The sequence below is a fragment of the Lepisma saccharinum genome, chromosome 21, assembly GCF_977018435.1.
Source record: "Lepisma saccharinum chromosome 21, izLepSacc3.1, whole genome shotgun sequence".
NCBI lineage: Eukaryota > Metazoa > Arthropoda > Insecta > Zygentoma > Lepismatidae > Lepisma > Lepisma saccharinum.
This window is the reverse complement of record NC_139249.1, coordinates 17,363,099-17,375,987: the sequence shown is the minus strand read 5'-3', so window position 1 is coordinate 17,375,987 and position 12,889 is coordinate 17,363,099. Positions and strand designations below refer to the sequence as shown.

The 12,889-nt window shown below is 35.7% G+C and overlaps 1 protein-coding gene across 2 annotated transcripts in view; it reads right to left on the bottom strand.

Annotated features, from left to right (window-relative positions):
- Window positions 1-12,889, bottom strand: part of LOC146004510 (uncharacterized) — a 109,685-nt gene that overhangs the window by 44,643 nt on the left and 52,153 nt on the right. Inside the window, exon 1 of one of the 2 annotated variants that reach the window (XM_083143381.1) lies at window positions 11,362-11,696. The exons of the other annotated variant lie outside the window; for it this stretch is intronic. Coding sequence (XP_082999507.1) covers window positions 11,362-11,510 — 149 coding nt within the window. The 5' untranslated portion in view covers window positions 11,511-11,696. Of the gene's footprint in view, window positions 1-11,361; window positions 11,697-12,889 lie in introns of those variants that run through there. 2 annotated transcript variants of the gene reach the window in all.

Below are 12,889 nucleotides of genomic sequence, written 5' to 3'. Positions count from 1 at the left end.
GTGTTATGTGCAGACAATAATGTTATGCTTTCTTTCTTTTTTTCTTTTTCAAATATGGAATATATAATGATTAAATTACAAATATGTGCTCAGGCTCTCTCTGACTCTCGTTTTAGTAGTGTTTTATTTAAATATACTAATATATTGGCCTGTAACAGTCATAAATATGGATGTATTTATTTGGGCAAGAGAACGCGTGTTCATATTGTTGTTGGTTTGGTTTATTTTACTTCGCTTTTCTGCCACATTTGGTTATCGCAAAAATGAGGATTGAGTGATGATATGATGATATTGGTGAAGGGACCTCATATGAACAATCCAGGCCAGGATTCGAACCCGTGATGAGTGCGCATTCTTGTCCTATGTGTTGCAGTGAATAATGAAATAATTTGGAATGAAAAATGTATCTCAGAACTCAAAAAGTCAAATGAATATCATTGAAGAAACTACAAAAAAGTGTGTTGTGTTTTGTTACCTGTCACCAAATCAACCAAGCGCGGGGGAGTGGTTATCACAGCGCGCTACGACACCAGGAGTTCCGGGTTAGAACCCCGACCCGGGCATGGGCGTTCCCTGTGCTCGTCCCTTCATCAGTTTCATCGTATCATCTTCACAATTAACCAAATGTGACAAAAAAGCGACGCTAAGTAACAAAAATGAAATCAAATCATTGATTGATTGCTCAAATTGGTTTATTTTACTTCGCTTTTCCGCCACCTTTGGTACAACAAAATAGATGAAGGAACACACACAAAGAACACAAATGGCCAATCCGAGATTCGAACCCAGGATCTCTGGCTTAGAGTCAAATCAAATAGTTTTTTATTTTCGAATGTGGGTGGGGGTTACGTGTACTTTTTTCTAGTACTCATTCATAATTTTGCAATCTTTTCCTGTTATTGACATTCTTCTTTTTTGAAGGAATACTGACCCTAAAGGGAGGAGGGGTGTGACTCACACCAACCCCCCCCCCTTGAGCACGCCACTGACTGCTACCCCAAGTGTCGACGTCACCGCACGTCACTGGTAATACATAGGGGGTAATGGGACTTTCCGGTCCTGTTACGGAACCCATTAGAATTTATGGGATCCTGGAGCTTTAACAACCCTGGTTATTTTACATCTCAATTTTAAGGTGAGGATGAATGGTAATTTGATGAAATAAACACAATTAAACATGCATCGCCTATCTACGATTCGATCCTGGGACTCTGTGGTTTCGTAGCGCGATACGCTAACCAAACCACCACAGACCTGGATTAAATACTTATGCGGTACATGCTCTACAACGAGCTCCAAAACTATCATTGCTTAAACGGAAAAGCACAGTGCTGATTTGCAACAAGCTGAAGGGAAAGTCAAAGCACTTCATGTTCATGAACGACCATCTTCCGCCAATAACTGTCGAAATGCATTATCACGGTCACTCACATCACTAGACGCATTAACTTCTCTTTCTTTTTTCATTACTGCTCAGCTTCGCCATTATTATGTCACCAGATTACTTGCTCTTTCATGCGTGGATGAGGTACAAGAATACTGAGGAAATTTTATGTAACATCCCGGCCACGGCCTACTTATTTCACTTTCTTTTCTCACACCGCAAGAACCTTCCTGAATACGAAGAAGAGCAACAATAAAAACATCAGTTGTGCTCGCACAACAATAGCACGGAAGTTCTAAAAGCAGCCACAATGCTGGTGAAATGTGTTTGCAAGGCACAAATTGGTAAGTTTCAGGTAGCACTGCATTACAAGAGATAAGAAATCAATGAACACTATTCAAGAATGCACCATCGAAGAAAGCGATTACAGTGAGGGCGCCACTACAATGACACGACCCCTCTTTATACAATTTTCTTATCTCATCTTTTCTTCACTTCTGGCTAATCCTGAACAAACACTCAACGCACCATACTGGAATATCACTACAATTATAAAATGACACAGTTATTTTTTTCATATTACTGCCTGTATAAATTATAAAAATATAATTATTAACATAAATATCTTTGGGAAGACTGTCTACTCGAGCTACCAGATACATGAATATCCAGCACAACCGTTTTTCACTATTTTTATTTTACATAGCATACAGTTCGTGTACTGAAATGCCCGTTATTATATGTTGTTATTAACTTTTATCAGGGTGACCACTCTAGGATCATGATAAAATTCAAGTACAATTCCCGGTTTTTAAGGAGAACTTTCCAAAAACTCAAGGGTACAAGCACATGTTTTCTCTATTTCAATCTTACCTATTACCACCTCTCACACATACACACACAAATATATTGACAATATAAAGGGTCTGTGTAATTGCAATCCTATCCAGAAAGTCTAATTCAATTCAATAAAATAGTGTGGGTGGAGTTTACAGTTGCCATTTCACATATTCAAGCTCGAAATATATCTACACAAGCACAAGTCACAACACAAAATGTTACGGGATAATATACTAATCTACAATTAATTGTACACCCAACGGCGAATTGTCCACCACCATTTTCATTCGGTCTGAATTACACAATGTGATGACAATGAATTGAAATAAAGACGTCAATAAGCAGAGATTTACGCTTTGAACCAACATAGTTACATTCCTTAAACCAACACAGGATGTAAAATAAAAAAGTAATGAAAATAGCTGTGGACAATTTGCCTACCATTATCTTTGCCGTTCACTGTACAAGGATTTCAAACTCAAATTTACCTAATCAACTTCAAGATATCTTATCTTGCAATACTATTCCACCTGTCTAATAAATTATACTCCACCAACAAAGTAAAACCAATTGAATTCTCTTTTATCTTCCAGGCAGCTTTCTTTTTCTTCTTCGATACAAATAAAAACGAAACTGAAAAACTTGCCTCAAGGCATTTATTTATAAATTCAATGGGATTTGGATTAATAAAAAATGGCAATTTTCACATCTACCGAAAAAAAAATTCACGCATAATTCCCAGAATTCCCAGCGAGTAGCCACCCTGTTCATACACCTTGTTAAGAAAAAGCTTGAAAAGTTAAGAGAAAATTTTAGTCAAAAAGAAATGTGTTACATTTTACATAAAAATCTCCTTTTGGAGTTTTCAAAACTATGTGACCATTTATTCTTTGAATTAAATGGTAGAACATGTAAAAATAACCTGGCTCTTGTATTCTATGCTCATTTTTTTATGTAAGTATTTTCTTTTACATTGGTTGTTCTGTTCGAATATTGGAAGTTATTTATTTCTGTTATTATGAGTACAAAAATAAGCTTTCTGTTGCTTTTTTCAACTTGAAATGAAGGATGCCAATTTCCAGGGGAGGGGGGAGGTTGACTGGCAGGTCGGACTCCTTCTCAATGCCCATGTTCATATTGTATATAGCCCAATCATCCATCTTAATTTTTTCTAGAATATGTATTTAATCTAATTGCCGCAAATATTCCAGAGGCCAATTGACTGACTTGTTTAATTTTATTTGGCTTCTCTGCCACTTTTGAGTAATCACAAAGATTGGAATGAATGGCAATAAGACGAAATGGATGATGGGACAATCACATGGATCGAGCATAACACAAGCACCACAGAGGATTATACTGACTGAGAGTCCGAGTGCCGGAGGCTCAGCCTGTAGTATTGCAGTTACCAGCATGCACTGCGTGGAAGTGAGACTGACCCGGGTGCCTTGTCAAAAATTACACCCCTCCAGAAGACACATCTGTAGGCCAAAGTGGGGTTGGTAGAAACAAGATGAAACAATGCTGTAGGTTTTAGATCAGTATTTTGTTTGTGATGGCTTTTTCAACTCCCCTCTCAATGTATTTTGTAAGAGACATTACTATGTGTGAAACTTCAATATTGTCACGTACCAGTGTCTGGCTACTCTGGGCCCCACAAGTATCATTATCTTTCTATATCTGACTTGATTTGAAGGCTGAAGGTAACAAACACCTTCTCCGTTGCCAGAATTTGATACAGGTCGGAATTTATCTGCTGTTTCTTCAACAGATTCAATCTATTCGCAATCTGTTTCTTTACAGTAATTTGTGTTCTTATCTGACCAGCTGGGGGAGCAAATGTATGGGCAAGATGACAGTTCCAGTAATGGGCACAATTTTCTTGCAGATGAAAACAATTTAAATGGGAGTTCAATCATAGGCAATGCTTGAAGTACAGGAGGATGCAGCTAGGAAGAATTTTACAAAGCACCCCGTCAGCTGTCCAACTGTCATGTTAAACATGGAAGCATCCCCCAGCTAACGCAAGGCTCAAGAAAACACCCTCCACCTAACAATTTCCACTTCAAGCACTGATAATAAGACAGCATTATCGGTACAAATATGCCATTGTAAACAAAGGTCAGTGAACTATTAGAGCAGTGTTGGAAAGCTACAAGAAAAGATTTACTAAAGAAAGAAACGTTTCCTTACTTTTATACTGAATAGAAGTGAAAATATCATTAGGAGTGTCAAATTTATTGGTGTTTATAATTTTATGTCGACACATTAGGCCCGTCAGGTTTGGTTCTGATAGCAATTTTCAACATTTTTGTCAAGTTAGGAGTGCTAAGTTTGATGGTGTGATCTTTGCAAGCATCCTTTAGTAATTTAAGTGTGCATACAACCAGTTTGTACTTACATGGGATCAAATATCTCCGATATTTGTGTTTTCCATACTCTAGAACCAATTTTATATTACGTAAAACATCAAAATCTACCAATTAAAAGGGCCTCCCTGATGGCGCAGCGTTAGCGTCGTCGCCTTGCAATCAAGGGGTCCCGGGTTCGATACCCAGTGGAGGCACAAGTGGTTCGGATCCCACTTTAAACCGTAGGTCGTCCCGATTAGCCTTACTGTGCATAAAGTGGACTTAAAACAACAAATCAATCTATCAATTAAAAAAAATCAATGTAATTCTCAAGGGGGTACAGTGGGTCAATGGTGACCCTACTTGTGATTCAGAACGCTGTCATTGTCCATGAGTTATTGGCGAGTCTTTTTTTAGTTCTTCTGCTTTACAAATTATGGACAAGAGGAGACACAGGCTTTATAGCTATGCACACCACACTGATGCTTACCTTCAGACCACTTTCACAGTTTTTTCAAAGAATTCCACTCCTGATGCGTGATCATAACATGCTTCGTCAGGCACATAGGTGGATCTAGATTTTTTTCTGTGAGCGACACAGAATATGCTGTAAGCATATAATATGTTAAGCTGGAAATATGACGTGCAGATATTTTGACATTATTAAAAATACAGATAAATTAATCAGAAATGTATCTTCAAAGTGAAATCTGAACCATTCTACATACCCCCACTAGGAAACAAATCCTTTGATAAGGTGCTGGTATTATTAGGATTTTGTGAAATAGTATTAGTTCTATGTATTAATAATGATTACAGGAAGGGACATACTTCAGAATTCATTTCCGAAGGCGAAACTCTGCAATATTTGAACTAGAATGCCCTCGCTTTGTATCATCAGCTAGAGTTATTGCCTCGTAACGAACAAGGCCCAGATTCGATTTCTGGTGTTGACATATTTAATCTCTAGTAAATTTACCCCGATTAAAGTATTTGTGCTTAACTTTGTTAATTTTGGTACCCTTTACCCTCTGCACCCCCCAGAGAAAGTGAAATACTTTGCATGGCATATGAAGATTTTGTTGTTTATGAACGTTTTCGGTTGATTTTAGCTCTCAGAAATGTAATATTATGAAGTAAAGTACGTCTGTTACTTTACCGTGAAGAACAGTCCGAAGGCTTCACACGAGTGAATCTACCACCCAAAACAACATTTCACAACAGCAACCATAATTTTACGTAGTTAGGTTACGATTGCTAGGTTTGGTACCAATTCTTATTATCGACGTGTCCTATCGCTATTTGAGTGTGCATACAAAGGGTTTTAATAATAAAAAGCGACAAAAGCTCTCTGAAATGGCAGGTTTTTGCTTACGCAGGTCATACTTTGTGATGGTATCTCTCCGTTATTTGTGTTTTCCGCATGCTGGAACTAATTTTATATTATATAAAACATCAAAATCTGTTCATTAATACAAATTTCAATGTAATTCTTGAGGGGGTATGGTGGGTAAACAGCCCCTTAATTTTATTTTATCTGGAAAAACATTGTCCGAACACTTGTTGTAATACAGTGCTTTCAATATTTTTTAAAACTTGTTCATCAGTTTTGGCAGGGGGAACATGCCGCTACCGCTAAATCTGCCAATGTTCATGCATATGTGTATCATATTTTCATTTCTTCAATTTATTATTCATTCTCATCGTCAAGAGTCGTGATTGATTCAAGAAGTAGAAAGTGATGTAAAAATATCCCAATTTGAAATATAAATTAGAAAATTCCCTCCTGAATTTGAAGGAGCACCGTATGGGAAGAGGGAGATTACCATGACTAGCCACACTGACAACCAAGGTGGACTGATATAAATCAGGTAATTGTTTTGAAAAAGAAAAAAAAATACTCATTTAAATCACTTTAAATAAATAATTTATTGAATAATGTGCATAAGTATTTTGTAGATATCAGTCACTTTTGGTGAAAGTACATTAATCTCATAATCATTTAATGGTGTTTATTAGGCTTTAAGAAAGGAAAAAGGAAATAAAATACATATACAGATGTTGTGAAGCTCATACGAAGGGAAATGTAAACACACATTTCTCTTGATTTAAAATTCAATAATTTTTACAAGCAAAAATAGCAAAAATTATCATTAAACTGTAAATAAACATGGCAGCTGATAATTTTGAAACTACCATTAAATATTCTCCAAAATTCAGGTACAAAGACTATAATAATATTTAAGTTAATATTTTTAGTTACACTTACAGAGCAGATCCAGAATGTTTACTATCCCTGGAAGAAAAGTTAATGAAAATAACTATAGTTTCATTAACACACTCAACAAACATTTCCATAATAGGCTAGGTACAGTATGAGAAACAAAAAATGTTTATTTACATATAATTTTTTTAATTGCTTTAATCAAACTGTTCAAATATTTTACAGGGCGGTTTACTAGAAAAAACAGATATCTATATATAGGGACGTGAAGTTTTAGTTTTAACGATAACACCAAAAAGTTGAGGAAAGCACAATAAAGTGGGTAAGTTAAGGAGGCAAGTTTTCGGTGTTTAGGTTTCACGAAATAACCCAAACCATGCCAATTTTCAGAATACACCAAATTTTGCACTTTAATATGAAAAATGCCGCGAAATATGAAATATAAACTGGGGATAACAATTCTTCTGTTCAAAAAGAACTACCTGAAGTGCTACTTGATCTGCAGTTTATGGTCTAGCTGGTGAAAGTTCGATTCAATAGAAATTGTCACGCTTCATTTATTGCAGTTTGGCGCAGACATGACTGAGTGTTTAACCTCTTCATGAATTTGCTCGGAGGGATATTCCCAGAAGGGAAATTTGTTAGGAATGGGAATATTTTCAGGGAGAAACACCTGTCGTGTTTCCGGGGAGTTAGTTTTGTATGTGTGTGTGTGTGTGTGTGTGTGTGTGTGTACACAAAATGATATTTTGAGGTCCCAGAGGGATTTTCTTGGCTTTGTTGGAGAAAGTGATATGTATGACTATTTTCAAATATTTGGGTGATAACATTCAATAAACATTTCATAATTAGTGGCTGATGAGATGAAAAAGTTTTCCAAATGGAAGAAATTTGGTCATTTCTCACAAAGGTAAACCTTACATTTAATTTCTTTGTCACTAAAACTAAAATTTGTCTCAATTTTGAAGAACTAAAGCAATGTGAAAATCTTAAGCATAGAAGGAACAGTAAAAATAAACCGATTTTAAATTAATAACACCAAATTTTGTCCTATGCTGTGAAAAATAACACCGAATTACAGTAAAAAATAACTTCAAAATTCAGGGGAAAATAAAACTAAAACTTCACGTCCCTATCTATATGTATGGTGCAAAAAAAACATACAAGCAACCGATTTTAAAAAATTAAAAAATCAGATTTAGGCCAAATTTTAAAAAATCAACAAAAATCTTTTTTTTAAATAAAAATCCTAATTTTTATGCACCCTGCTGAGTACAGAAAATGACTTCAAGTAATTCACTTCTCTCTTCTTTTTTTTTCTCTCCTCTCTACACTTCATATAACATGTAACTATTAATCACTACATAAGTTACGAAGTAAGTAATAATAGCGCTTTTCCTATACTAAGGTGCAAGCTTTGGGTTCCAATTGATAGAACTGTAACAACTTTTTCTTTACTTTCGGCCTCTGTATGGCATCAGTGGCCGGCCATCCACCATCATGAGGAAATTGGAGAGCTAGTAATGAGTAGTGTAACCCGATCATGAAACCTACGACAACAATTGGGTGTTCATTGTGCTGACCCCATGTCACCCTGTAGCTGGTTGGATAATGTTCCACTTTTGTGGGGGGGAGGGGGAAATAAGTCTGGTAATCAGTAGGTAGATAGTCATTGGCCCTCAAGGGGTTGTTACACCACAGATTATTATAGATCCAGTGCTAACATCAACATAAGCCCCCCCCCCCTGCCTCTCAAATGAATTATTATTATTATATCCTTGACCAGATAAGTGAATATGCAGGACAACTCTTTTTCTTTATTATTTTTGACATTTCATACAGATAGCGAACTGAAATATATAGTTTTTCTATTTTGTTATTAACTTTACGCAGCTCTTTCAACAAAAAGCATTAAGACTTACTCATAAAGTTTATGTTGTGTGATCTCCCCATAAAAATCTTTAACTGTGGAACCATTTATTATTGGTTTAAAAGGTACAATATGATAGTACAACGTGGTTCCTGTATTTTATACTCTATTTTCTCGATTTAATGTAGGTTTCACTTCATTTATTCTGTTCAAATAAGAACTAACTTATCCAGCCTGGACATGGCTGTGTTCTTTGTGAGCAGCCAAAAATATCAGGAAAGTTACTAACTGAACTTAATTTCCAAATTACCTGTAAAACTAACAATCTTCTTGCTTTTTTGGTGACTTGAAGTGTGGGGTTGACAGGCCTGTTCAACCCTGCCCTTCCCGACAGCCACGAGTTGTATAATGTACAGTTCAAATTGAACTGATTTATGAGCGTTAATGTTATGTTTTGAAGGGGGAATGGGGGGAAATAAATAAAAGTAACTATTGCTGAATCTGTACAGCACATTAACTAGGTATCTACAAAATATATAGATCATAAGTGGCTTAGTACTTACACATCCCATGTAAATAATTGATTAGAATAGTGTAATCTAAAAGGCAAGAAAGGCTAATTGAAGTACATATTATTTTTGTCCTAAATAGGAATTATGGTATAATTTAACAATACAGGGAATTTCTCCAATTTGTTTGAAATTTCGGATACTTACTAATTTGGGTCTCCTAATCATGAATCTGCACTTAAAATTTGGCGCTCACGTATAGAAATTCCTGAATTATGGCTAGCCCCACGAACCATTGGCATGTGGTTAGGAAACATAGTTAAAAAAATGTAGGGTCGTAGTAATATCAGGAATATATATATATTTCGTTCTTTAAGAATTCGAAACGGAAAATCTTGCGATAAATAATGAGCAATTGTGCATTGTCGGTTGCGATGACTGACCCTCTTATTTTGCAAGTTTGACACGTGAGCGCCAAATTTTAACTTCAGATTCGTGATTAGGAGCCCTAATTTAGTGAGTATGCCAAATTTCAAACAAAATGGAGAAATTCCCGGTATTGTAAAATCGCTCCGGAATTATCCTGTTATTTTGTTTATGAATAGGCAAATTTTGTGTTTATATAAATTGTTCACAGGGGTATGCTCTCCTGTACTTAGAAGATGGAAATGTGAAATGTTAAAAAATAATTATTATTATCATAGTTCCCCTTTTAGGTTGTGTCTGCTATTTTCAGTGTTCCATGAAAGCTATTCTCACTGTCACCAAGCAGTGAGAATAACAGAAAGTGCTGAAAACCAGAAATGGTAATTGTCTGTTATATCGGAGACACATTTCTATCCGATATTTTCAGTTTTAAATGGTTCGTACCAATTGTGTATTGCAGAAGATAGTTGAAGGTGCCATTATGATTTTTTACATTACGAGTAATTCTTTTGGGTCCCTTCTGCCGTCGCGGAACATACAATATGGCGTGCACAGCTGTGGATCATCTCGTGTCATGCTTGTATTTTGTCGATTTGGAGTGGGTAAAAAGTGTTTCAACCTTCTTAACCGAAAAATACCTACTTTCATGTTCATTATGTTATCACAAACCATTGACGGATAGTCCCAAAAACCATTCACGATAGCCCCACGAACCATTTCCAGCAAGGTTAGGTTAGCATAGTTAAAAAAAATAAAATTCTGGTAAAAAAAAGGCACGTTTGGAAACATTGGCGAGACCACATGACTTTCGACGCTCACGCCATCTGCAGGTACATAATGGAAACAATGGCATAATGTTGTTGCTTTGCACAAAATGCAAGTTATTATATCAAAAGTGCTTATTTCTTGTTGTGCAGCATTCTACGGTGAGAAAATACCTCCAAAAACTTTCAAGATACTACAGAAACTCAATTCCGATATAACAGACATTTACCATAATTTGAATGCTAACAGCCCTAAACCTGACCTGCCTAACCTAACAACGAAAACATTAAGGAATGCAATAGCCCTTCATACTTACGTCATGTGACCGTTCATATTGGAACATCTTGCGGTATTTTTCCAACTTCATAATGTGCATAAATATTACTTGTCCATACGAAAATAAATGTGTGCTGACGAAGCTTGATACACATCAACTAAAGAATGCACACATACTTGTAGTAGGCCAGGTTGTAGATCATGCACATGCAGGGTTTAAAATCTGGTGAAAATAGCTCAAAAGCTAGCTTCACTACCTGGGAAAATAATCACTCCGAAAAATAATACAAATTCCTATTCTTGTGAATGCTATGTAATTTTATCATATATATATATATATATATATATATATATCTGGCATTAAGAAAAAAACAAGTCTCCGTTCGGAAGGAAACTCTTTAGATGTTTATATCTGGCATTTAAAGTTAACTTTTACTTTTACACGAATGTCGAATTGCGGAAACCATGGTTAGTCTCAAAGGTGTAGTTTGATTTATTACGATCTGAATTTACTACTTAGTATACTCGACAGAACTGTATTAAATCTGTTCTCCGTGTGCCTCAACAGATATATTTTTCTAGTCAACCTGACATTTAAAAATACTATCACTTTCATTCTATTCATAAAGTTCAACAAAATAAACTTAGTTTTCTGTCGACACATTTTAGTGCTAGCAAAAGTAAAAGTTAGTTCACTGTCTTCTAAAATGCCTCACCTGTTGGCCTTGTTATTCTGCAGGAAGTACTGGATATCGCAAGTCACACGCTCAACGAATTCATTGTCTTGAAGACTCAAATATCTTCCATCCAGGAAATTCTCCAGTTTGTTTTGCACATTGTCTTCTGAAGACGCACACTCACTCATTCACTACTATCACAAAGAACAATATTGAGATTTTTTTAAAACTTCAATACTGTTATATTAGCACAATATCACCACAAATACGCCATTCCAGGTGAAAAATAAATACACTTCACAATCAAACCGTTTGTAGGAGGTTAGTTTACGCAAAAGCGAAGCGCAGCAAGCAGCATGCAATGGTATTTCCTCTCCTCTTCGAACGTGACGTCACTCCAGTGAAACAAGCGAGTAGCGTCAAAGAGAATAAGATTAGGGGAGAGAAATAACTCCCTATCCCTACAATGGAAACATTTTAGCAGACGGCTTGAGATGACGTCAGAAATTTTGAAACAAACTGGCCAATGAGGAACAGGCAGGTGGACTGGTGCTGCCGCCGCCGTCTAGGTACCGAACTACGTTGGTTGCCATAGCAACGCAGCAAGCACGCTATATGCAGACGTCTTTCAGATTCAACACTACAGTCAATTGGATATTGAATTTAGTAGTTTCGTGTTGCGCAAAACATTAAAGGACTGAAATATGTTGTTCGATTATTAAAATCAATTAATTGTCTATACTTTAAGAAGGATATACTTATCTATTTTGATAATAGTTATCACTAGGGCTAGGATCATTTTCATGACAATATTTTTTTAGGGTAAGGGTGCTATGTTCCCTGAACATGTAGACATTCATATTATGAAGAAACTAATTAAATTAAGGTGCTTATTAAGGGCATATTTGGCCATTTCTACGTGATATTCAGCATATTTTTAAATTTTCAACAAATATAGTCATTTTTGAAGTGGATTCGCTCTTACTCCCATTTTCACTCGAGTTTTTTTCCACTGTAGTAAGATCTTTTGCATTTTTCTTTGAAAATTTAGAGAAAGTATTCATTGTGTATTGCAACTCGGGTCCATAAAGTGAACTAAAAATAGTACATACGTGCAAATACGTCTGCATTTAGATGTTGATGTTTGAAACAGTCCAGTTATAAGGGCATATTTTGTAAAATTTTGGGTCATAAGAGCATATTTTATTTTTTATATTTTGGTGATTTTTAGGTCATAAAAATCCTAGCCCTAGTTATCACTATGATATGAGTAAATTAATTTGTACCCATGAGATCAGTTTTATTATGTATTTTTTTGTTGCTCCCCGAAAAATTGTCTTTTCATAATTTTAGGCACAATTTCGGACACTTCATGCAGCTGCAATAAAATTGTAAACCTATATAAATTCGAAGTCGAGAATGTTCTTGAGAGTGGGGAAAAAGCACAATTAGTGCATGAAACCATGCTCTCCTATCGTTCCTACAAACTAAAACCAGTATTTCCTTATTTACTTGTTTAACAGTAGAAAAGCACAAGTAAATAAACAAATAAAACATATAAATGACA